Source organism: Betta splendens, chromosome 15 (genome assembly GCF_900634795.4).
Source record: "Betta splendens chromosome 15, fBetSpl5.4, whole genome shotgun sequence".
Taxonomy (NCBI): Eukaryota; Metazoa; Chordata; class Actinopteri; order Anabantiformes; family Osphronemidae; genus Betta; species Betta splendens.
In genome coordinates this window covers 11,063,833-11,090,567 of record NC_040895.2, presented here as the reverse complement: position 1 = coordinate 11,090,567, position 26,735 = coordinate 11,063,833, and the positions used below count along the sequence as shown (strand labels likewise).

Genomic DNA, 26,735 nt, shown 5'->3' with positions numbered 1-26,735 from the left:
AGGAGGCTGGGAAACTATGTGTGCAGTGGCATTTGTGTGATTGTGTGTGTGTGTGTGTGTGTGTGTGTGTGTGTGTGTGTGTGTGTGTAGGCATAATTTGCCCTGCAGTTTGTTTGTTTGTTCTTTTTAAATCTCAGAATGCGAGACAGGGCCCGAGGCCGCAGGATCGGGCTGGAACAATCATTTACTGTACGCGTGTGGGTTTGCGGCCCATGCGCTCCGAGCAGCACATGCGCACGTGGAGGGAGCTCTCCGGCTTTTCGCCCGTTTCCGAGGACGCGGGGAACAATTTCAATCCTCCTCCTCTATTCTTATGGGACGTGAGGCCGCGTTCGAGGCCCCTTGGTCAGTTTCCAACGCCGCTGCTCCAGAATCTCAAGTCCAGACCCTAACAGCTAATAAGATACTGCAGCTAAAGCTCTGCAGCAGACAGCCTGGAGCGACAGCCCGGGACTCGAACTGGACAGATGCAAGTGGGGGATTACACTCCATTATGGTTCTGATGAATGAGCCGCGCTTCTCCTCGCGATCGCTGCCTTCGTACTCCGTAACGCAGGCCGCCGAGCACGCGTTCGCACTCCCACAAGCGGAACGGCCCAACCGGCACTACTGCATATAGGTTGTTATTTCTGGCTGCGACTGTGGCATTCCACAAGTCACTGTTTCGAATGCATGTATATGGGGACATGTGGGCAGCCTGCGCTCCCATATGTGTCAGCTCCAATCTGGACCAGGCGAAGGAGGCCCGTCACAGAGGCAAAGGAGGGGAGGGAGGGGAGGAGGCCTCCTTCAGCAGCTCCGCCGGTGAAATCCCTGTCTGTGTATACTCGTGACGGATCTAGACCACACTGTGATGTCTTATTCATGCTGTATCAATTCATAATGACCGCGCTCGTCCCCAGTGCAAAGACGTGGACGAACGCACACACACACACACACACGATCGGCTGTGACGGTCATCACAGCCCAATCTGTACAAGTGCACGGTGGCTTGTGTGCATATCTGGAGCATCAAAGCTGATATGAGCGTGAATGTAGAGCAGTGTGTATCAGATGCCGGCCACACACACACACACACACACACACACACACACACACACACACACACACACACACACACACACACACACACACACACACACACACACACACACACACACACACACACACACACACACACACACACACACACACACACCACTGATGTCCCAGCGCTTTAGTGTGAATATTTAACAAGCCTCAATCCATCTGTTCAATAATTCATGAGTAAAGACACAGAATCGTTAGTAAATATAAACACTGGCGTTTCTCTCTCGCGCTTTTTGCCACGTCTTTGCTTCGTCTCTTCTCTTTTGCACCTCTGACCGTCTCCCTGCTTCTTCTTTCCCTTTCTTCCTCTTCCGTTCCCTTCCTCTCTCTCTCTCTCGCTCCCCTTGTGCTGCGGTTGTGAATATTTCAGATGGCGGAGTGGTTTTTAAATTACCCCCTTTTGGCTTCCGCTCTCCTCACATGGTTTGGTCTGCATTTCTCTCTCACACACGGTCCGACTCGTAAAGAAAACAGTGACAAGCCATAAAAGCCACTTTTACCAGCTGACAAGGACAGGGGCAGGAAGAGGGGCAGGGGCATGGAGTTAAGACCTGCCAGGTATGTTTCAATTCTCCACTGGGTCGGTTATTCAAACCCCTAAAGTCCATGCATCTACTCATTAAGCCTCATCTGAGTATCAGAAAAAATAAATAAAAATATTACAATGGAGGGTTTGTTGCAGATATGGACTGACGTAAACCTGGTATTTGACTCCGCTGTGTCTAGAGCTTTGACTTGCTGAAGTCTTGTGTTTGCTTAGTGTCACACAATCCACAGTCAAGAATCAAGATGTCTGACATTGATGGCACAGAAGCCTCCTGATGAAGACAGGTTTCCATGGGGACTGCTGCCAAGCTGAGGCCCAAACAGTCGAGCGAGGGATAAGAAGAGACCCAGCACGTCGAGGCAGGTCATTCATCAGCGGAGACAAAGAAAAGGAAACGACAAGACCAGCCCGGACCATTAACAGCGTGCCAGACACACATGCATGCACGCATACACTGCCCAGCATTTCAAAACAGTCACGAGGAGAAAAGGAAAACATTCACATCAGTCTTTCATGCAGTCATATACAGAAAGTCAAAAGTTGAAAGAGTTAATTTGCTTGCTTTGAGGCACAAAGGGCCTTGGAACGAGAGTCGGTTTACAAGCCAATCAATCTGCAGCGAGGGGAAGGGGAAGAAACTGCATAGCGAACGGCAGCAAAGTCAAAAACAAGTGGGAATACGGAGCCAGAGACAAGATTTATAGGTTTAATGATAGTGCACATTATTTATTCGAGATTTCCTTCCCCCAAACAAGTCTTTCTTCTCTCGCTGAGCTACCGTTCCCTAAGCATCGAGCGATCAACAAACAGAAAACACAGCATCCCTCCAATACAAACACGGAGCCGGCAGCTCAGCATCGACAGATAGTTGACGCCGCTCTTTTATCTCCTGTCAAAGCCATAGAAAGAACGTAATCCCCCGTGTGTGGCTGCCATGCACACATTAGCACACGCTCGTAATTTATAATGCTATTCCGTGCGTCTAATTATTGTTATTTACATTCTCCCTCTGCCTTCGCTTGTTTGTGTGTGTCTACGTGTTCGTGTGCAGGGGTTTCACGCGCTCTGTTTACATCTGTGTACATCAGGACAGCGGTCGCCAGGCATGAAGATGAAAATGAATGATGGAAACGGGACCCACCCTGTCTCCAAACCTGCCAGCGCTTCTGCAGCTCCCCTCTAGTGCAGATACCCCCCCCCTTCTTTCTACTTCATGCCTCCCGGGCAGATTTCTACCACTGTCCCCTCACCCCACCTCGCAATACTGCACGTTACCCAAGTAATGGAAAGCAACACCCCTCCGAACAAGATTGTGGTGTTTCAGGCTGTCATTTGCTGCAGCAACAAGCAACGCGGTAATCAAAAGCCACAAAACACCCCTGTTCCGTCTTCGTCTCGAACCCCCCATGCTGAAGCCAAACCAGATGCTGCTCCCTGGGGCAGGCCATCAGGCCAACTGCTCAGCACTCCTCCAGCTCCGCTCACCTCTTCCCTGCCTTTTCCTCCATCCCTCCCCGTCCTCGGTTCCTCCTGCTCTCCCACCGCGCACACACACTAATTACAGACACTATGGCGAGTAGATTACAGATCTGAGGCGCAGTGGAAGTGGGATGGGAAGAAGTCAGGGGTGGTGGGCTGGGGGCAACAGGTCGTTAGCGGTGATGAATGCAGCCCTGTTTTCACTGTTATTGTTCACCGATGTTCCTTGCTGCGCCTCTCACCTCTGCGCCGCAGTCCTCATGCCTATTCGTCACTGCCATCTATCACAGGCAGCTTTAACGAACTCTAACTATCTCTAATCATCTCTAATCAATTCCAATTATCTCAGCTCTGCCCCCGATGCATTGCTCTCCTATTGCAGGGAAAGGCAAGCCGAACCACCTCTATTGTTTTCACCATGAAACATGATAAACTGTACAGCTGTCCATTAGCATATTTATCATTAAACACTATTGTTTCAATTGAGAAATTTTGCTTTTGCTTGTTAACTACTAGAGCCAAAGACAAGCGTTAGACTAATGACTTAATGACTGGGAAGCAAGTGTTCAAAAACAACAGCCGACTGCTCATTTAACAGACAGCCTTTTATTACCTCGGCTGGTTTTTCCTCTAAAGTTTAACGAAGGCAACAAATTTCATCTGCTGTCCCTTCTTTTTTTTTGTTTTCTCCCGTCTGTGCTCTTAGCAGGATACATTAGACAAACAGCCTTGGCGTTTGTTAGACAAGCTGTTCCTGAAATCCCTCACACCAGAGAAAGCGAGGAGAAGAAGAAGAAGAATGAAGGGAGCAGAATAAAACAAAGTACAGAAACGGGAAGGGAGCAATTAAGCCAGCGTCCAGGAGAAGAGGAACCATCTGGGTTAGTGCTCCACCTGAGGGCAGCAGCCTTTCACATTAACCTCTCTTGTTAGGATCATAAAGGCAGCCTGACAGGGCACAAAGTGCAGAGACGCACACAAACACATATGCAACCACGGATTCTCCTTCCTTCTTTCTCCTTTCTTTCTCGCTAGTCTTCAAACACGCACACACACACACACGAAATAGCAGTGAAAGTCCTCCTCTGGGAGCTGAGAACCTTTTAAGTCCATTAAAAGCTGCTGGTGGGAGCGAGACGGGGCTGTAACCTAACCGCATCAGACTGGAACCAGAACCCGCAGCGTGGCCCGGACACACCGCTCAGGAGCTAAGAAACACATTAGGAAAAACCTTTGTCTTCTCCTGCTGTAGCCGATCCCACGCTACTAGACCCCGTTTTTAACAAGCGCTGTAAGTCTTTCATGAAGCTGTATAACTGTCAATCAAAGACAGACGCCACGAAGATTGCATTCTTTTCAGCTCCATGGGCCTTGATTGGGCTCACGCAGCATTTTTCACACCTGAAATAGTTCAGGGCCATTATGGTTTCATCCATCCAAGGATGAAGCACAAACGAGCAAATGCACAGACACATACGTAGCAAATCGGCTAAGCGATGTTAAGCAACGCCTCGTTCTCCAGAGCGCGACAGAAAAGCCGGCGCTAGGTTGGACTGGATAGACGGGGGAGCTGTGTTAGCACAATCCTCTGGCTGTTGGCAGAGGCCGCAGCTCCAGATGGACTAATCGTGCTTGTTCAAGGCCATCCGCTGGTCTGAAAGGCCTTGGCGTGCACCGCATCTGTTCCAGCTACACACACACACACCCCGGTGCTGCTCAGCCTTGTCCCGAAGGATGAGGCTGTGCCCTCGAGCCCCACAGGCTGGCTCTGGCATAATGATAGGTGACATGGGGAGATAGTCAGAGGAAGTGACAGATAGATTCAAGATGGTGTTCAACATCAAACGGCAGGATAAACAGACAGAGGGTCGAGACAGGGATCACGGGTTAGTTGTACCACTATAAGGATAGACGAGATGCGAAATGGTTTTTCCATGCCCCACTGTTTCATTATTCCCAGATGCCCCAGATAATCTGAACTGGAATAATGGGAGCTGGAAATATCAGCCAGCAGAGGGGATACTGATTATCCATAAGAAAAGGGAAAAAAACAGTGGGAAATAAAAGTTTAGCATTACTGTGGGACTATAGGGTTCACGAATGTAGGAATATTATATGTGGGGCTGTGAAATTGTTCCTAACAAGGTAAAGGCTGATGGAGTTTGTAGCTAATATGTGACTTTGTTCAATTTTGGATCAAACCAACCCAAAGTTAATATTCATCAGAACAATTACATTCCTTAATTTATTCCTCAACACTGGCATGGTAAGAGACAACATAGGCACTGACAGCATTATGGAAAAGTGGATGTACTTACAGTCGAGACAGGGCAGGGTTCTTCTGAAACAGCAACTCAGGAAGCTGCTGCAGCTGATTACGGTTCAGTCGCCTGCGGCAGAGAAAGCCTACGATCAGCCTTTAGGTTCCCGTGTGTGCCCTCCGATGTGTAGGCTGTGAATAATTCCTGCGAGCTGCCATAGAATCAGCTTGGCCACAGGCTATTGTGTTTCAGTGTGCTCCGAATGTCACATAAATATCCAGCTGAAAGTTCAGGGGAAATTAAGCTGCGAGTCAGAGACAGCGCCATAAATTATCTCTGCGCGGTTAAATTACAACGCTGCACCGCCGACTTTCCCAAAGTAACAGGACATTCAAATGAGCGAATTACGTTCACCAGTTACGTGAACACAAACATATTTTATCTGGGGTGATCTATCAATACAACATGCTTCGGAATGAATTAAGGGGAATGGTTTCGCCTATTCTAGCCTGACAGAAATGGTGGTTGGCAACAGACTCCATGTCAAACAACTAATGTCCAAGACTGGCAGGCTTTATGCAAATACAACAGTTAAGTCAATGAGGAACAGACTGTTGCTAATCTGTTGGAAACCACAACTCTCTTCCCCCTGAATGGCCCATTGGAGGCACATGGGAGTGAATGCAGTGACTGGGGCCTAGCAGGAGACTGCGAATCTGGAAGGCAGTCTCCTGCTATTCCATCAGACACATTCAGACAGATGTTGGGGCAGCGAGACAGAGAGCTTGGCCAGCACAGGTCCGGAGTTAGTGCGTAATGGGCATTAATGGTCTGCTGCCGCTGGGTTCACACTGAACTGTACCTGCTGGTGGGTTAGTGGCTTATAAACGTTTGACAAGCCATCCGCTTAATTTCCACATTGGTTTGGCACATGGCTGCGTCTACCCAATGTTTGGGATCATTCTAATACAGAGGAGTTTGGCGTTTTTGAATGTAAATTGTCGGTGTGGATTTCAGAAGGTGACCACTGTGTGTGCACGGCGGCGTGCGTCCATGAAGACATCTGCTGTGCAGGCTTCCATGTGGCGAGCAGTATTGATCGTTACATTTAGCGGATGCAATAGCAGAATAGACATCTACAGACGGGTGGGGATTTCAATTACACTTGAAGTTAAAAGGAAAATAAAAATGCTTTATTTCCTGTGAGTCTACACAGAGCCCTGGGTGGTACTCACAGTCTCTCCAGCTCCTTCATGTCATCAAAAGCTCCACGCTCGATCACCGTAACTTGATTCTCCATCAATTGCCTGCAGGGAGAAAGAGAACCTGGTCAGTCAGGCTTCACAAAGCATACTGGGCTTTGGGTTTTGGATGCCAAGACATCTTGTGATGTGTATATTCAAGTGTGGTGCAGTATTTTCAACACCTCCCGCTTTTTCTCAGACACACATGCAGTACAGAGGGCAGGAGCGTGATCCGAGGGCACGGTGCGGAATCTTGGCAAGGAAATAAGGGATTGGAGACAGGAAAGTTTCCAAGGTGGCTCAGAAAGTGTGGGTCCAGGCTCTGGTGTGGTCCGGTGGGCGCAGCGGCAGGGCGGAGACGAGATGAGACGAGACGGAAGGTAGGCAGGGGGTCAGAGAGTGTGTATGCGGGAACTCAACTGGGCTTCAAGGGTTTGTAATTGGCACAGTTTGGGCCTAGTAGAACTCGCCTATTGGGTAACATGGCTGGACAGGATCAGAGGCGAAGGCACGACATCAAGGCTATCAGTCATACCCACACAAACATACAGCACATGCACAACAGCGGCAACACAACCTGTCCTTAACAACAGTGCCAAAGCTAACGCACACAGAAAAGAGAGGCCGGGATGGTTTTGGAAGTGTTACAATAACACGAGGTCAGGAGGGAGTGAAAGTGTCTGGAGGCTGTGGAAGCAACAAGAGCTTTCCTTCATTACGTATACAACTGTTCTGTGTTGAAGGCAACCTCTCATGTCTCCTGTGAGGCCACACCACGCTGCCGCTCAGCAGTCTGGGCTTCCTCCCCATCGAATATAAATGCTAATCACTCTTCGCACTCCATAAACATAGAGAGAAAAGTGCAATTCACCTCCGAACTCTTTCTCATGAATTTAGATGGAAGGGAAAAAAAATTTGAGATTAGTACTTTTGAATTGGGGAAACTTTCTGTGGGCAGTGTACTGTAGCCTTCAATTTCTGTGTTCTCTTCCTATCTCCCTTTTTTTCCCCGACAGAGCTGTCTTCTATTGTTGCACATTTTCACACACATACACACGCATGCAGTGCTGAATTGCAATGCGGAGGAGCCAGTGTCAGGTAAATGACGGTAAATCAGCAGTGTGTGGGAGTCTGAAGTGACAGCGTAGGTCCCAGCGGACAGTAAAGATCTGTTCCTGCCCGGGGGTCAGAGAGGTCAGAGGTCAACCCACTGTTAGCATTTTGGCTGCAGTCCTAAAGTGATCATGCCTCCATACACAAAGAGGAGACACATGCAGGTAGAACGTGGCATTTACCTGAACCACGCTGATCATGCATTAAGTACAGTACAAGGTTGGCTGACATTTTAAAACGCAATTAGCGCGTGCGCTTATTTTAGCTAGCTGGGCAAATCCCAGGCTTTCGCAGCAAAGGAGGTTGATTCTTTGGTATGCGAGCAGTTGTTTGCTCCTTACATGCCGGTGACAAGCTGGCAACACGAAGGCATTTAACCTCCAGGAGGCGGCATGCATAGGAAGATGAGAGGACGGGGAGCGGCGGGAACAAGGAGACCGAGGGGGGGATGGGGGCGCAACGGGGCGGCTTGAAAATAGTCTGCTGGGTAGCAGGAGTTACATGCAGCTCATGTTACATTTAAAACACATTCAGGCCCTCTCTATGTTTTAACACCTATGGTACTACCCGCAAGTGCGTGCGCAGACAAAGACACTTTTACAACTAGTTTATTACTTGTAAGTCACAAGTGCTGTTTAATTTCAGCGCAGGGGGAATCCGCGGGTTCACTTGAATGTGTTAACTGTGTAGAGAGCCTATAGAGGTCTGGCGCTTGTGTACACAGTGGAGGTTGATGTGTAGGAACAGAGGCCAAGTGTGAGTGTGTGTGTGTGTGTGTGTGTGTGTGTGTGTGTGTGTGTGTGTGTGTGTGTGTGTGTGTGTGTGTGTGTGTGTGTGTGTGTGTGTGTGTGTGTGTGTGTGTCTAAGGCACAGTAAGTGCCACTACAACTAACAGATTACAGTAACAAAAAGTCCATTTCATCATTAGCAGGCGGTCACTCAGTGGATTAATGTAGGCTGGAGTAGGACTCTCAGCAGAAGCATCTCCACTTCACTGGGCTTATGCTAATTTGAGCAGAAAGTCTAAAACAGGGCTGGACGCGGCTCGGGACCGTATGCATGAATAGAAGGACGTGAATGCCGCCGTGCATCCCAGATAAACATACAAACATCCCATCATCACACGTGAACGCGAAGGTCAGTACTTACAGAACTCGGAGGTACTTCAGTCCAGCAAAGTCACTCTTAGTGACGCGTGTGAGATTATTCCCATTCAGCTCCCTGCAAAGACAGACACAAACATGTATGAATAATTTATCTTTATTTTCCCAAAGGGCCTGTTTAGGCTGATAAGTAAAAGAGCACAGAGTTGCATGGAGGAGTCTTGGTCTATGGATGCCAGTCAAGTTCTGCACACTTAAGCTGCACAAGTTTTCTCCTATAACATGATGGTGATGTAATATATGCCGAGAATGTCTTTATAGCTGTGTTTTAATGCAATAAAAAGTAGCTTTAAATCCTGTAAAATGTAAGACTCATTACTGGATAGAATCACACAGGTTGTGTTAAGGGGTCCACACGCAGCTCAGATTCCTCTGGGGGACACTGGGAAGTCCTATTAAAATGGAAGGCACATTTCAGCTGCATATTTGTCTTTCTATTGCAGCCCCGGCCCCCAACACCTCCCCCCTCTGCCTGCCATGTCGTTCTACTACTGCTGGGGATTAACACAAGCCAGCGGAGGGGATTTGGGCAGGGCCACAAGGCCAGAAAGCTAAGTGTTGTGGATTCAAGGGGAGCAGACCCCCTACTGAGAACTGGCCATCACTGCAAAAGACGCTAGATAATAAAGAACGGTTTGGGATGTTCTTCAAATGTGACCACCCTTCAATGAATGATGTTAATCTGGTCTGCAAAGTGTGCATTTGATGTCTTGAATCTCAGCACGCAGTTACTTCCGCTGATCCAAGGAAGGTTCAATTTGTTGTTTGTGCACGTTCAAGGCACTATGAGCCTCCGCCCCAAGGCGCAACCAAAAAGCCTGTTCCAAATCCACGCCAAAAGCACTGGTCTCCCCGCTTGCCTCTCATCTAATGACCACTCAAGGGATCGCAGCGCTATGCGATAGGAAAAAGAATAGCCATTACAGACAGATGGCGTGTGTGCGTGTACACATGTGCATCCACAGGCCAAGTGACAGGGCCACGGGAAATAAATAATGGCCTGAGCTTCATTAGCCTGGGCCCCGACGCACACACATGTGGTGCTCATTACAGGTGCTTACGCATGCAGGCACCCACACGCACGTCTGGACTCCCGGCGCCTCATCCTCCTGGTGGTCACTGGCGACGGCACCCAGGAGGGGGTTACGAAGGAGAACGACAGGGACGGTTGGAGCGAGGAGCGACGGGGGGCTCATTGCTCCTTCAGCAACGAGGTTCGGCCGCTGTAGATTCTGATGCACACCAGACTCCAGCATCGAGAACATTACGCAACCACATCAAACGCTGTGTTAGTTGAGACGTGGCAGGAGTGAGCCTGCGCTCTGGAAGATGTTGCATTATCCCGTCGGAGGCGTCTGTGCTGGAAAGCACACTGGTCGCGCACCTGTTCTGCAGCGCGGTGACATTCAGGCTGCGCCCAAATGCCAACCATATTCTGCCATGTTTATCCTGGAATTCAAGCTGGTTTTTGACATACTCTGACCTTTCTCATTGACATTTTAGAACAGAAGTGATGCAGTGTTTTTCAGAGTGTTTGAAAGCGGTGAGGATTTTAAAAAGGCGTGCGTGACGCCAACGCCGCAGGGCATCCGCTTCCAGAAGTAATGAACTCTGTCTGCTTTAGTTTCATAAATATCACATTCATGAAAATCACCGTCCCATGATGGCATTTTTCGGACGAAAGTTACTAATATTAATAAATAAAGTGGACACTTTTACTTAAATGTCAGTGTCACGTATGGCGTCAAAGACTCTGCTGCTTATTAGCTGCAGAGTCATTCACTGCTGTTTTCTTGATTTTACAATCAAAAGGAGTTAAGCTATGGCTTTTGGCACAGCAGCAAAGCCACGTCTTCCATAGACAGATGTTTGGTAGAAGTGACTTTGTGCAGGTTTTCACATTATAGTGCAGCATTCCTTTTATTAGGTATTGCTATTGTTCCCAGCTTGAAGTCAGATCCATCCCATCCTCTGGAACCTCTGGAAGGATTTCCACTGCTGAAGCGCTTGCCGGAGAGCAGGTGGATTTATGACTCCACTATCTAGTCTTCAGCCTTTGTCGCAGGTTGATTGATGCTGGTGCGCCTTCTCTTGGCTGGACATGGCAGCAACTATGCTCCGTTGCTCCACCAATCTATAACTCAAGGGGGCTCGGAGCGACTGCAATGCTGAAAAACTCATTATGTTTATTTCTGCCAGCTGCTGAGGTCCCTCGGCGGAGGGGGGGCTGGTTCGAATTCAGCAACATCACATGAAGGGAAACCCCAGGACTAGTGAGGAGTGAGGATAAGCAAACGTTACATAGCGGCTCAACAGGGTTCCATTTGCATACGGGCGGGGCATGATGCTTATTACCCAGGCTGCAGACTTTACAAACATACAGCACTGGGGCCAAAGGCTCCTTTCCTCATGCTCCAAACTATTCAGGCCCTCCTGCTGTGCAGCTCATTTGCTGTCAGCATCTGGTTCAATGTACTGTAGAGCAAAGTCAGACTAAAACAGAAATATGAAGCCAATATGCAGGTCACGCTGCATTGAATTGATGAGCTGCGTTTGACTTATGATTACAGCTCCTCTAGACTAAAGGTTTGGATTTTAACACATCTCGTCTTCTTCCTGTTTGAAGGACAGTTTTAACGACTTATTGAAGTGTTTATATTTTCCTACGCCGTCACTGTGCATTACTGCTGAGCGCACCGCAGGACCATTTGTCCAGAACAGCTTTAGCCAGGCAGGGAAGACAGACGCCTGCTGATTGAGGACCGGTGGCACGATGCTGTCCAAACTCCTCACTGTGGAAACAATCTGATGACCAGAAACCTGAGTTCCTGTGCAGCCAAGCGTGGATGCTCATTAACCGCAGTCACACAATGATTACGGGTGTGAGTATTTGAGCCGATTAGCATGTGCTCTTACTTATGAATGGCCCGAACAGGTTAACAACTGAAGAAAGAGCGAAGCATTTCTCCAGACTCGGCAGCATATGGACGCGACAGCAGTGAAGCAGACAGACGTGAGGAAACTTTTTTTTTTTTTTTTTTCAAATCACTGCGAGACAGGAAGCAGCCAGAGCTGCTCTAAAACTGATGTTACCTGCCTAAAAGCGACGGACTGGAGAAGGGTGGTGGAGTGTTGCGAGCAGACGGGGCGGTAGGAGGAGTGGACGGGCTGTCTGGAAAAACATCAGCGGCCAGATGAGGCCTTGACGGCTGATGGAGCGCGGGGAGAAAGTGGCCCACATGCAGCACGGCTACAGGAATAGGCCGTAGCACGCAGCCACGCAGCCACGCAGCCACGCAGGCCGAGAGAGAAAGGAAGCAGACCACCATGACCAAAATAACACACTCCCAAACCCAACTGGAACACGTCTATCCACACTAAGAGGTCCGATTCCTGCTCGGCTCCAGCGAAACTCAAATGTGGCTTTCAAACGAGCAGTTCAGGACGTCGGCGGCGCGCGTGCGCCCGTGAGCATCGACATATGTGCGCGTGCGGCCCGTTCGGTGTGCACTGACTGCGACTGAGTGTTTTCCCAGCTCCCGGCCTCCTCGACAGCTACATACAGTTTTCATTCTGCTCAGTCAGGCCCCAGGAGCGAGATTGCTGATAGGAAAGGTAAACATGATCCAGATCCCACACATGAACCCGTTCTCATATCCTTGACCCACGTAGGATCGCATGCAGCCATGAGAGCCTCGCTTATTTCCCAACAGCTACAGGAACCCAACGCTGAGTTTTGCTGTTTAGACTACAACAACCACCTTGATATATATATAAAAAAAGAAAGTCAGACTGTTTAACTTTGTGCAGCAGACGGTGCTGCATGTAAAACCTAGACAGACAGCAAGAGAGACTGGGAGATGGGAGAGAAGGAGCCCGGGAGAAGAAAGGGAGTGAAGTAGCACACAGACACGCTGTGATCAAACATAGATAACTTATGACACTCTCCCAGGCCACAGTGAATCAATTAAACATCTGTTCCAATATGTGTTAGCGCAGCAGACTGGAAAAGGAACACACACAGGGCTGCAGCTGAAGCGGCGACTGAAGAGCCTTTCATGGTTTATTTGGTATCTGTAGTTTGTTCAGTGACATACGTCGAGGTTCCGTTGTGGCTTCGAGCCGTATGAGTGCATACCTTGACTGGAAAGTGTCATGTGGACAAGGCATCTGCTCTGCCGCCTGTATTACGTTTCAGCTCTTCCACGCGCAGCACTGAGAGGATCTGACAGATGTGCAGCCACGACGGGCGATATGACGGATGGTGCAAGTGTGTTTGAATCTGCCTGTTGATCCTTAGGAATAAAGAGATGTTGTGTGTCGGTCCCTCTCCCCAACTAAGTACACGGACAGCAGCATTCCTCCACTTCTACAGTTTAGCCTTTATGCTCAGACTAATAGCAAATGTTTTAATTAAAATATGTAGAACAATTATTGAGTTAGTTTATTTGACTATGATTAACTTTTGATTGGTTTCATTATATTCTAATAGTTAAACATGACTTGCTAGTCTTTGTGTCCTACCAACCTCCACCTCCCAAACTTGCACCATATCAAAAGTGTCTTCACTAGCCTGAAAATATGCATTATGCATGTTTCGTTACACACAGGTGCGCACAAACACACACCTCCTCCACGGCAATATTTTCACTGTAAGAGCTGCAGAAACGGGTCTTGGAAGGCTCCCTCTGACACATGTGCAGATCTCATTAGCAGGGTCATTTCTGAGCTCTCCTGAGTGCAATCACACACGTCCATAAAGCAACTGTGCTCATCAGGAGAACAGTTTAGACATCACAGTGTCATCGCTCCGCCGCAAAGGTCGCGACACTGACTGTGTCTGCATAAAAAATAAAATGATGCACGAAGCTGATCCGAACTTTTGATTTCACCATTTGCTCTTGGCTACTTAACAAATGACTTTTATTGTGTTTTGTTTATCTTCAGCACTGCACTTTAGTTTTAATTAAAACCATCACATTTAGGAGATATCGGAGCAAACTGCCACAATTACCATCTTATAAACACCTCTTTTCTTTCTTTCCAACATATAAAACGTGACAACTAATCAAGCAGGTCGACACAGACCAAAAAAACCACTCCCATAATAAACAGAAGACAACTAGAGAGAGAAGGAGCTGGCGTCCACCTCATTATTCAGTACAACTGAAAAGACCACAGCTGTGTTGTGCAGGCAGTAAATTGAACCGGCCGAGTCCCAGGCCTGTAATTTCACAATCCTACACTGAGCGGAGCATAAACATTCTGTGAATGATCCTCATTCCAGGCATTATCAGTCCTCAAGGGGTTCCCAGCTATGAGGATGGATATATTAGACCTAAATGAAAGTCAGGCTGCCTTGGGGGCAGACCTATTGAGCCCTTTGTAATAAATAACGTGGTCTTGTTTATTCATCCATTAGCTTTGTGGTTGAGTTACAAGTCTCTTAACTCCACTCATCAGTGAGAACCACCTCGCTCGCTGTGCCCACCTCACCTTGAAGTCTCCTTTCATCCTGCTCCCGTCTCCACCCCGCTTCTTTGTCTCGCTTTGTTTTTCACCTCGCGCCTTCACCTTTAGTCATATAGCCACAGTTGGCAGCTAGTGGGCAGACTATGTTCGGTCTTGTCAGGGTAAATTATGGATCAGGTGGCCGGTGAGCTGTCAGTTGTACCAGCTATGTGCTGGTGCCAAAAGCACCACAGGCATTCGCTGGCACGCGCACACACGAGCACACACACACGTACACGCGCGCACACACACGCACACACGCACAAACCAAATACAGAAACACACTAATCAAAGCGAGGGTGTCCCTGATCTTCAACCACCTTTAACCCTCATGTGTTTTTATCATCTAAAATTACTTACTAGTGGCTTGCGCATGCACATATGGAGGCACATGCCCAAATTTATGAACACAAACACAAGTGAAGACAGGCAAGACACAAACACACATATGGTATGCAGCTTCCACCTCCTCTAGTCTGGAGGAGCTCCAGCACACTCCCAAATCACAGTACAGGGTATTTTCTTGGCACAGAAAATCCATCAATTCATTGGTTTTATGCAATTAGATGAAGGCACACACACACACACACACACACACACACACACACACACACACACACACACACACACACACACACACACACACACACACACACACACACACACACACACACACACACACACACACACACACACAGCTCCACCCCTTCAGCAAATCATCTCATTCACAGATGAGACACACACTTAATCTAAGCAGCAGGGACAAAGCAGAACAAGGCAATAGGTTCGGTCAATACCTGTCTGCATAATAGCTAAACTAACATTCACTGTCAGTGGAGACCTGCTTTAATCAGCCTTACAGACGTCTCCCTCAGTGTCATCCGATATCAGTGCGATTCTCGTGTTAAGGTGGTATTTTCCAAGGTCCATGCGGCGTTGAGAGGAGGCCTGAAGACGAGCGAGATGAGCTGGAGCGAGAGGACGGATGTGCAGGGGGAGCGAGGGGGGAGGGAGCGGCCGGTGGCCCGTTCGAGGCGGGGTGTGACTTTAACACGTGGAGCTCACAGTCTCATTACAGGCCTCGGTCTGAGGAGCCAGGGGTCAGACCTGATCCAAATGCACACTGACAAGTGCAAATGGGATTCTGTTGTCTGTCTTAACACCCCGCACACACGCGCCCTGCCCCACAAACACACTTTCTCCACCCCCCCCTCCCCTCGTGACATGCACATTGTTCCGAAGCATCGTCCTGTATGTGTGAGCACAAGCACAGACATACACAGGACAATACAGCAAAGCCGCCTGACAAATTGAAACGATTTAGTTTCCTCTCTGGACGTGGATCTGCTTTTCAGTGCACCTCCTTTTTCTAGAGAAGTAGGACAAGTATAGTTCACAATGATACTTGTGTGTCATTTAAATTAATTTCCTTGACTCAGTGATTTTAGACAGTAGAATTAGGACAGTTTAACTGACCTAAATCCTAAATACACAAAAATCAAGCAGTCATGAAGGGCTTTGCAGACGTACACAGTCACCTTGATGAACCACCAGAGTCCCCATGCTTAAAAGCATCTCTGTGCCTTTCCTCCACATCGCCTCCACTCCTAACCACAGCGTGAACCACCACCGCACGCACACGGAACAAAAAGGGCAGCGACCCAGGAATAAATTGCACATGACCTTTCTGCGTATCATGTTTAAAATGCAGCACGCTGAATGTGCTCAACAACACCCAAAGATGCCGCGGCGATAAAACCCCCGCCGCTGCACATAACCAGTGAATGCACCAACAACTTCTGACACAAAAATGCTCTTCGAGCACCGGGCAGGGTGGATTTCCAGCGTGAATGGCCATTCATGTAAAGGGAAACCACAAAATGAGCGCGTTTCCTCTCCGCTTCGGCGCCGGACCAGCGTGCGCACACTAGCAACCCGGAAACACGCAGGCTGCTCGGCTAGAAAAAAGGTGTTCTTAGAAATTAAATATGAAAAGCATCAAATATGCAGCCGGCTCCCACTATGTCGACGCTGCCTCTGACACAGGCTTTCTCTCCTGCGTTCCCACCGCATGTTTTATTCAGGGCTGATATTCTAAAAGCTGAAATAGAACAATCTATTTCCCCTCGCACTCCTCACTTCTGATTTACTGATGAATATTTCAGAGCGATGTCAGAGAAGACAGAGAAACTGCAAACCGGCATCTCCCCACGTCTCCCATCCTCCCTCCTCACAAGACGGTGCAAGACTCACTTAAGTAGCAGAATTGCCTAATTTTCTACATGATTTAACAATTCGTGGAGTGACGGTTCAGGGGCGCGAGGAGGGAACTCTTTGAGTGGAGGAAAGTTAAAAAGGGGGTGAGGGGAGAGGAGATAAAGAGAGGAGCAGCGCTCCGCTGACAGCACCCATCATGTGAGTCCTTCTCAAACATAACAGAAGAACAGACCTGGTTTTAATTCACAGCTATTTAGGATTTATCAATTATGAATCAAGTCAGAACTTTATGTTAAATTACAAATTTAAGGCACATTAAAAAGGTGGAGCCCAAGATGAATCCACGTATTTGGCCGGTAAGCAAATCGCAGACACATGTGAGCACACATCTGCTCCGGCACCTTCCAGTCCTGCACGCCTATTTATACCTGACTGGAATGTCTGTGAGTGAGTGAGTGACACACACAAAGCTTTACAGGCAGAGCTATTGTTCTCTTTGCATCTCTGAGTCATGTGCACTTACAATAAAGCAAGAAGGCAGAGACACAGTCATGGAGTTCCATGATTAAACACACAAACACACACACACACACACACACACACACACACACACACACACACACACACACACGGGGGTAGAGTACAGATGGTACTCACAGTCTCTCAGTGTTGCGGGGGATATTCCTTGGCATGGTTCTGAGCCCCAGTCCGTGGCAGTCAACTGTGGTGCCGCTGCAGGTACACAGGGCTGGACAGGCGCTACCCTTGCCCATGAGCAGGGCAGAGAGCATGGCCACTAATATCCAGCGTGGCTGCCCAGCCTGCTTGTCCACGCCTGCCCCAGAACAGCCACCTCTGATGCGCATAGTCACCACCTCTGTAGTCTGGTCTTCTTCAACAAACCCGGTGCTCTCCGTCCGCAAAAAGAAGGAGTTCTGCTCTGCTCGCAAGTCCTCTAGTGCAATTTTATTTATGTGGTGAATAGAAATGCAGAAAAGAATATTATTAGAAATGCAAATACTTTCGTCCTATTCAAGAAAAACAAAAATCCTCCGTTATTTTTTTGTTTAAAATCCACCACAGTTTGCTGATGTTTTTTTAAAAAAAGCTGCTTTCTTTCTCTTATCTCTTTCCTGCAAACTCTTCTTCTCGCTTGTCTTTGTGGAGTTGCTGCGCTGTGGTCTGCACACGTCTGCGCCTCGGTCCTCCTCTCATTCAGTCCCGCTCCGCTCTGCTCGCATGAAGAGAGAGGGAATAGGGAAAGGAAAAAAAAGCCCGTCTCTTTCTTGCTCTCTCGCTTACACACACACACACACGCACACACACACACGCACGCACACACACACACAGACAAGTCATCCATCACAAGGATCTACAAATAGCAGAGCCCCCCCCCCGACTCCACCCCTACCCCTCCCCTCCTCTCCCAGGCCTCTCCCCCTCACACATCACCCCCCAGAACCCTGCCTGAACTCACGCTCATTCTTGAGATCCCTCTTTCACTGCCTTGATTCTTTTCACAATACACATCTACTCCAGATTTCTTTGCCTTACAGTTTTTCTACTCCCTCCACTCCTTCTTTTCTCTCAGGTTGCCTCTGGCAAAACCCCTGGAGAGAGGTCTAACCTGCTTGACACTGCATAACCCCTGCTGAAGGGAGAAGCTGTGGGGAGACAGCGTGTGTGTGTGTGTGTGTGTGTGTGTGTGTGTGTGTGTGTGTGTGTGTGTGTGTGTGTGTGTGTGTGTGTGTGTGTGTGTGAATGTAACGAAGGAGAATTCACTGGGGAGGAGAGGAATCAACACCTCAGTCCTCGGAGGCAAAAAGCAGGAATAAATAATCTGAAAGTGTGGGTCTTAACATGTAGATCAAGTGTGGCCACACACACACTTGGACAGGACTGCAGAGGGAAGAGGCACTGCAGAGTATGAGCCCCTGCGCGCGCACGCACGCACGCACGCACGCACGCACGCACGCACGCACGCACGCACGCACGCGCGCACGCACGCGCGCACGCACACACGCACACACACACACACACAAGCAGCAGCAGCCAGGAATGAAAAAGCACAGACGCACACGCAAATATTCACGATCTGTTGGGAAGGCAAACCACAGCCATAAAAAGTAAGTCAACACTATATTTTAAACACAGCATGGGCACAAGAACAGAGATTACATCCTAATATATACTAATCAAAAGACTAACAGCTACACAGCAACCATACCTGCTCCAGCATTGGATTTATGAGAGGAACTGGCAGCCGGTCCTCCGCTTCATGCCAGGATCATGTGTTTCCTGAAGTAGACGTAAACTGGACTCTGTCAAAAGTGAATGATAAGCAGCATCTGCGGACTGTTATTTACATTAACGGCATTCTCAATAAATATTATTTTGCACAAGCTGACGTTTAGTAAAAACAATGGATATATTAGCCTGACAGCTGTTGACAGTCTAATTGTAGCTTTCAGGAAGCTTCTCCAAATGCGTATTGATTTGTAGTGCATGGAATTGCAAATCAGCAGAGGTCTGTAGAGCTCAGTCCACAGCACGTTGTCAAGTTATCAACACAATTTAACACTTTAATAAACTTTGATGCTTTAAAATAAGGTAAGAGAAAAAAATAAGTAGTGCTTCTTCTCTACTTTTAACCAACACATCTTAGAAAGAGAAATAATTCATTCTCACTGCACTTTTCTATTCTACTTAATTTACTTACTGTAAACCTGCTGGTTTAGACTGTTTTGGTCTAGCGCCATTTGGTAACTGATTCATTATCAATCAAACATGATTTATTAGATAAACATGCAGAGATTCACAGAAACCTGGAAATGAATTATTATGAAAGAGCTCATAGGCTTTGTTTTCATTGCATTAGCTCCTAATTTGTTCTTTCTTGTTACTACACATGGTTTTAATAGTGATGGTGAAGTGCTCTATAGCTTGGCTTCACTCAGCCGTCTCCAGCGGCTCTGCAGATGGCCGTGCCGTGAGGTGGATCCCTCCCAACACAAATATCAGCACGGACTTAAGGATTCCATTCACATTACCTGACAGATCAAAACCAAAAAAAAAAACAGAAAGAGGCCTGAAAGATGCAAGAAGATTTTACTTTTACTCTCGACTAGTTTGAATGCAACTGCGAGGACTTGCAGGTGTACACACAAATACCCACCTCAGGAAAAAAGACTCCATTTGTCACAGTAAAAGTGTCAGTGCAATGTAGATCTTCCTTCAATGGACGGCTAATTAAAGAGGAGACGGTGGTGTTTAGTGGTAATGGGGGGTAGTGGTAACGTTCTTTCGCTCTCACAGAGCCGTGTCAGGAATGCACACACAATACACAACAGGAATTATTCCTCAGCTCTCAAAGCCGTGGGAGGACAAGGCAGTAATTTACAATTAGTCTGAGAGAGAAGAGTTTGCAAAACACAGGACTTCACCAACAATTTATTAAATTGGAGACATATCTATGATTAATGCGGAATAACATCGACTTCAAAAGTTCAGCAAATACTTTGGCTGTACAAGCTTTGGTAGAGTTTGTACAGAAGTTAAGTTAAACATAAAGAGAGAATGAAACAGAGCCTAATGCAGAGGATGTGGACAGCTGTTCGTTCCCGAATCAGTTAAATCCTTGTTTCTCATCACACAATGAAAACAAAAAGTGCTTGACAGATAGCAAGAAAAGAGAAAGAAGCTAAATTTAGCATCTTCTTCCAATTCAAGAAGCGTCTACTGTACACGGATTATTAAAAAAAAAACACCAGACTGTCCAACACAGACTGAATTTGTTTTGTTTTACAGACTTGCTCCTTGTAGTCCAGCATTTAGAATGCAGCCTTCCATCTACAAGGCATTTAAGTGCACGCATTCAAGAACAACTACCTACATTCCACATATATGCTTTTGAGGTTTTGCACAAACAAGATAATATGAAGTTGATAATAGTATGTCTGACTTACTTTACATACTCATTCTGGAAAAAAGATGCCAAATAAAACCACTCTGGACTTTTGGCTGTAAAACAATGCAACTCCTAACATAGAAGCTGTCTGTTGTGTATTTAGAGAAGTTGAGTAGAAACAGGCCCATTCTCACAGATGTTTACAACATATACTTACAATGCCAAACATGCATTGACATGGACACCATAATAACACATTGAGACATTCCTCTTATTGTGGAGAAGTGGCTTCCCTCTTACTCTTCACCCACTCACCCTCCGACTCCATAAAATATGACCAATTTGAGCAAATTGTTTACTGCAGAGAGCAACAATTTCTGTAGGTTTTGGTTGTGTTCTGCTTGTTTAATCTTATTACATTATGAGATTATAGCATATATTTTATCACATCTTAATGTGTTACCTTTTCTTTCTGGAGGAACAGTGACTACTAAAAGTTTATCATTAGTAAACTGTACTTTTAGACTGTTTTTTTTGTTTGTTTAGACACAAAAGGCAAAACAGATGTTTACCTTTGAAAGGAACCGTTTTCTCTTAGTTGCTGTAATTGATTATTTATTTGCAAATAAACAGCATCACCTTGTGGCTGAAAATATAATTGCAAATTATACTGAAGTACATGTAAAGCCCCATTATTGATTGGTTTAGGCGTGTTAGCAACGAAGGAATGACACTCCAAATAATGCATTCCTACATTACAAAGAAAAGGACAAATACACAACTCAGCTAGATGTCTTTTAATTACAATGGTTTGCATAGTTTCACAGTAACGTCAATGTAAACTGTTGGCACTGTAATTTAAGACGACCAAGCAAGAATTAACATGTTCTAGCTTCCTTGTAACAGCTTTTCAGAATACCCACTGAAATAAGCAGCGCTAAATAAAGTGAGAGACTAAACCCTTTTCAGAAAGCATCTTTGTAAACAACCAAATTAAAAATATATAAAAGATATAATATAAAAGCATTGCATAAAACTATAAAACTGACCTGAGAAAGTGTACACGTTGCAAAAGAATAAGTAAAGCAAAGTAAAGTTTCTTTAGCATCACAGTGTAGTCAGCCAAAATTTGAGCCTTTATATAATATGAAGTTATTCTTCTGGTCTATGAGTCTGGATCTCTCCAGGTTCAGTCTCTGATTTTTAAATGGATTCTTCTTCTATTTGTACTTTTAAAGCTATTGTGACTTTATGGTAGAAGGAGAAAACATCTTAAGGTTAAATAAACTTTGAATTATGCAGTAGATTAAGATCTATTCACTTTAAGGCACATCAGTGAATTCATCACTTTCTAATTCACATTTTCAACAGTGTCTAAACACGGAGGCAAATCTAACATTTGAACATTCAGATAACTAACAATATATAGATATTGTACATTTAGGCTTGCAAATTGATTAAAAAGCAATTGCATGGGGAAATGAAGCATAGATTCTTACATAAAAGTATATTATGTACTAATTATATAGTATAAAAACAAAAACACGCGAGAAAAGAAAGCATGACTTCATAGACTAGGCAAGAAAACCAGTAAGTTGCACTAAGCTAAATTAAAGTGGTTTTCAACATTTCTCCCATCACTCTTAATTTATGTTAGGTAGCTTAAGTAAATCATCACTATTATCATCACTTATTTCTTGCCATCATACTAACCTCGAGTTTAATAAAATAATCATCTGATTTCACCAGCCTTATAATGGTTCCTTAGTTGTGAAGATTATTGTCTGAAATGTCTAAAAGAGAATTAAACAGTGAATAACAATTATTAGGTATTTGTTCTATTCTTTCAGGTATTAGCCATGCAATCACTGCTAACTATTTCTCCATAAATGTATATTACTTTTAAAAAAGTATTAATTATAATAACTATATATTATAATAATTGTCCTTTCACAAAGTAAATAAGTATTTCTATAAGTATAATAAGTATTACTAAGTGTACTTTGACAGAAATACTTGATGTACGTCTCCCAACGGCTGTGAAGACTTCTACAGGTTTCAATAATAAGTGGTTGCTTTAAATGCAATACTCACATATCCAGTGGTCTTTTTATTGGGCATCACTTGAACTGCTGGAAAGTGGACTCTGCAGTTTGCTGTTTTCCTTCTCTACTAGTGTTTGACTTCCCAACACCTTCCTCTGTTTTAGAAGCATAAAAACACATTATATATCCACAGGTTAGGTCAACCCTAAAGTTGCCCTATTAGTCTCACACTATCTGCACTCTTTTTAAGCATAGCCTGGTGAAGGGCAGAAGTCGAAGGTACATTACATAGAAGAACAAACCTTGATAATTCCACCTAAAGAGCGTGAACGCCAGTGTTTCCTGTTGAATGGTGTTCTTGATTCGGATGTAGGTGTGAGAAAAGGCTGTTTTTCAAACTACGCACAAAGACAGAACAACTTCACTGATTGGGCTTGCATTTATTAGTTTCCTTTATAATAATGTCACTCCACAGTACCTGTCTGATGAGCTTCTTTTTCTTTGCAGACTCGGGCATGCTGTTCACCTGCTGATACAACTCCCTGAGGGCTGTTTCAGTGTAACTCTCCGTCTCAGATGGCTTCAGACACGGGGGAGTGGAGCAGGCAGTTGTTGTTGCACCCATTGGCTCATTAGGCACTTTTTTGGTACCAGAACAAAGTGTCAAGTCATCCTGGAAAAGTTGGAAACAAGTTGTCTCACTAAATTTCTAATATCAAATCAAAAACTGCAAAATATATAAAAAGGTTTTAAATTAAATCATTATATGGAATCTCAAAATTGACACATTTGAAAGATCAAATGAACTTGTGGTAACTTTGACAGCTTTAGAAATAAATGTACTGCAGGGCTAACAATATTACCATTCAAAGTGTGCAAATATGTGAAACAACTAAACACTCACCCTTGATTGAAGAGCACTTGATCCTGTGAAGTATAAGCGTGCATATTCTTTGACATAGACTGGCGCCTTGATGAAAGTACAAAGTATATTACATTTTCTGTTAAAAGATTACTGAGTAGAATTTACTTAGCCTGTCAAAGATTAAGGAGTAATTGCTTGCAGAATTCATGAACCTTCTTTTAAGTCAACATGATAGTCAGAGTATTAAAACCACTAATGCGCTAATGTCCAGCAGAAAGAGAGTGTGTGTGTGTGTGTGTGTGTGTGTGTGTGTGTGTGTGTGTGTGTGTGTGTGTGTGTGTGTGTGTGTGTGTGTGTGTGTGTGTGTGTGTGTGTGTGTGTGTTATAGAGACAAAGTGCTGAGGAATAGAAAAATTTGACATGAGGAGCTAAAAGGTATTTGATTACAGGAACAGCAAAACAACAAGTAGTCCCTACTATATATTATTTGCTTTTCTTGTATCCTAGGCAACAACAACACTTCAATAAATTCAAAAAATGAAATTATAAAATACTAGATAAACCATTACTACTACAATGTTATGCTGTAGAAGTAATAGTATACAATGTTTGGTTTTGTTTCGTGCTGAGGTGGTGTGGCCAGCTTTTAGGCCATCTTGAGGGTCGTATCAGAGGAAGACGCCTCAGGTCACGTTTTATTTTGAGACCAAATACTCGTTTGTTTCACTGTTTTGGTAAACTATCCCAGAAGCAGATACAACGTCAAGACTTGGTTCACACTCAAAAACAATAGTCATACATTATATTCTATATGTCATGAATTAGCTACATGGCAAGCCCCTTAAAGCGGTTTCTTGCTTAGAAGCTACTTATCAAGAATACTGCTGAATTTTTGTAAAAAAGCTTACAGATATAAAAAGGAACACTTCGCATTTAGTGATTGAAGTTTGCAAACTGATAAATTATAGTAAGTCAAACTATAATTACCAATTAAGTAATATGCACACAAGTGGCTTACCTTGAACATTTTTTGCGAGTGCCTGATGAGGAAGGCTATGCCACTATTCAGTTTGTCTAGGTTTCCCTGAAGATCACTTGCCATCACCTGCAACATGAAGATACCAAGAGTAGGCTGTTGCAGTCACTAACTTCATGCATACATACACAGTAGGGATGAAAGTAAAATAAAATGAACCCTACATTCTTGGGCCAGATGATGTGTGGAGCAAACATTGTGGCTAGATTCATTGCTGACATTTTGTTGACGTGTTGATTGCGGGCAGTGTGGTACAGCAAATTCAGCAGTAGCTTCAACAGGCTGCGATTGGCTGCAGGAAGCAGCATGAAAAGCAGCTGATATGACTCAGTTTGGCGTTCCTTGTCAGGCATAGTGGTCTTATTCCCCTTATCGTCAAAGCACATCAGCTCTGGAAGCAGCAGATAATTTAATGATTAACCAAAGAATAAGAGGGTTACTAGTTTTCTTGACTTTATATTGCTTTAGCTCTAATTTTATCTCAGGGCATGCCTGTGCCTGGGCAAGTCTGAGAGTAAAACAATACCTCCAATTTTCAAGTGAGCGTGATAGTGTCTGTGTGTTAGCAGTGGCTCTGGCAGCTCTCCCAGGTAGGTTTTGAGCAACGTTGCAGCATCATTGGGGTGGAAGTCGCCTGTCTCTAGATCTATTTCTTCCCCTGTGTTCAGCATCTCCCTCAGGGCTGCCTGCCGTAGGCTATGGCCTGGCACACGGAAAAGCCCCTCTACATGAAGGTCTGAGATTTGATAAACACGATAGGGGGGAAGGAACCAATCAGAAGAGACAAAGACGGGGGTGTGTAGGTGGGTAGACACAGAGCGAAGGAAAGACAACGAGACAAAGAAGCAGCGGTAGAGAGAGATGGAGTGAACGAAATAGAAGGGGGAGACAGGAGAAGCAAAGTGCTTTTAGATAAATTATTGAATCCAAGCGTTTGCGCTCAGTGTCCACTTTCAGTGAATGACATCATTGCTGTCTAGAATTAGACCATGACCTCATGCTCCAGCGAAGTAAAAGAACAAGTAAAAACAGGTTACAGTATAAGCGGTTAACACAATTTCTTATAAGCATGGTGATTAAGTATTTGACTAGATGAGAACAAGAGATCTTCAAATGACTAATACAATTTATCTGCAAATAATAGAAGATATATAGAGTACTTATATATGCTTTTTCCTTCCCTCTTAATGTCAGCCACACCACTCAGCAGCATGTACACATATTTAAAAAGGAATACTCACTTTTACTCAGGAATTCAATAAGTTGATAGATCTGTGCTATTCCTTCTTCAGTTAACGGTGCACCAAACACCACTCCTTTTTCTGAAAGGAAGTATGAGAGTTTGTGTGTGAAGTTTAGTCCATCAAACAATATGTATTGTTAGCTACTATATGAAGGAAGCACAACAGTTAAACCGTTAAAGCACCATTATGAGCCCCAACCTTTCCGTTTGAGGAAGTTGAAGGACCGTAGAAAGCCAGAAGAGGAAGGCAGCCTAGGCTCGGACTCTCCGGTGAGCTGGGCGAACTCATCCCCTGGAAGGTCAATTAGCCGAGTGATGTTGCTGAGTACCAAGTCAGTGAAGGTCTGAGGATGCTCGTGTTTCAGCCGCTCCACGAAGAAGTCTGGGTTGAAGATCACAGGCTGGCTTGTATCGGGCTTTTCCTTGCTTACAAACACACTGCATTGTGTCATCCTGTTAAAAAAAAGGTTTATCGTGTGTTTTACGAAAATAAAATGTTCCAGTTGACTAAATATGGAAGCTAAATAAATTATTTACTACATAGCGTTAGTCAACGCCAGCTAACGTTAAGAAAATATGTTTGCTACTTTACGTTACGCTGGCTAACAGTATGTGCCAAAACAAGTCACAGGATCGAACACACACAACTAAATGATATGTACGAAAAGTCATCAGAAATAGAAATACGTCAACACACTGAATCTGTTGGTACCTTCTTCCTTGTTTAAATTTATTTGGGGAATCGTTTTCAGCCGCCATGTTCGTTTTGAATTTTCCGCTGTTTCAGCTTAGCCCCTCCCAAAACGCTGTGATTGGCTGAAATACCTGTCAGTACGGAGCGGCGGTATTTTTCATGTAGGAAAAGGGAGGAGGCAGAAGTACACAAGTAAAGTAAAAACTCAAATTATCTAAACGAAAACGAATATTTAACTTCCAACACAACTACTGACTTACTGTCCGTGTATGCAGGGAATAATATTATAATACCATTCTATATTGAATGACATTATTTAGT

The 26,735-nt window shown here is 45.3% G+C and overlaps 2 protein-coding genes across 6 annotated transcripts in view; both read right to left on the bottom strand.

Moving 5' to 3' along the window:
- The window catches only part of LOC114842054 (slit homolog 1 protein-like), a 66,597-nt gene extending 48,654 nt beyond the window's left edge, over nt 1-17,943 (bottom strand). For 2 of the 5 annotated variants that reach the window (XM_029127527.3, XM_029127528.3), the window contains exons 1-4: nt 17,282-17,941; nt 8,883-8,954; nt 6,612-6,683; nt 5,434-5,505 (exon numbers count right to left, since the gene is read on the bottom strand). In XM_029127527.3, coding sequence (XP_028983360.1) covers nt 5,434-5,505; nt 6,612-6,683; nt 8,883-8,954; nt 17,282-17,490 — 425 coding nt within the window. In that variant the 5' untranslated portion in view covers nt 17,491-17,941. Of the gene's footprint in view, nt 1-5,433; nt 5,506-6,611; nt 6,684-8,882; nt 8,955-17,281 lie in introns of all 5 variants that reach the window. The other 3 variants (XM_029127525.3, XM_029127526.3, XM_029127529.3) reach the window with 2 other exon arrangements.
- Nucleotides 17,944-21,313: 3,370 nt separating this feature from the next.
- Nucleotides 21,314-26,528, bottom strand: arhgap19 (Rho GTPase activating protein 19). Its single transcript, XM_029127760.2, has 11 exons — nt 26,433-26,528; nt 25,920-26,173; nt 25,719-25,799; nt 25,004-25,213; nt 24,642-24,868; nt 24,460-24,546; nt 23,481-23,546; nt 23,055-23,249; nt 22,879-22,974; nt 22,626-22,731; nt 21,314-22,324 (listed from the first exon to the last, which is right to left on the bottom strand). Exons 1-10 carry the CDS (start codon nt 26,477-26,479, stop codon nt 22,642-22,644), a joined length of 1,353 nt encoding a protein of 450 aa, XP_028983593.1. The 5' UTR covers nt 26,480-26,528; the 3' UTR covers nt 21,314-22,324; nt 22,626-22,641.
- Nucleotides 26,529-26,735: the final 207 nt, after the last annotated feature.

What these genes read in the sequence shown, in the direction of transcription:
- arhgap19 (XM_029127760.2), bottom strand. Translation starts at nt 26,479, where the DNA reads ATGGCGGCTGAAAACGATTCCCCAAATAAATTTAAACAAGGAAGAAG. An exon ending in AAATTTAAACAAGGAAGAAG is followed by an intron (nt 26,174 to 26,432) that starts GTACCAACAGAT and finishes TTTTTTTAACAG; the next exon opens with GATGACACAATGCAGTGTGT. An exon ending in CTTTAGGTGGAATTATCAAG is followed by an intron (nt 22,732 to 22,878) that starts GTTTGTTCTTCT and finishes CTTCTAAAACAG; the next exon opens with AGGAAGGTGTTGGGAAGTCA.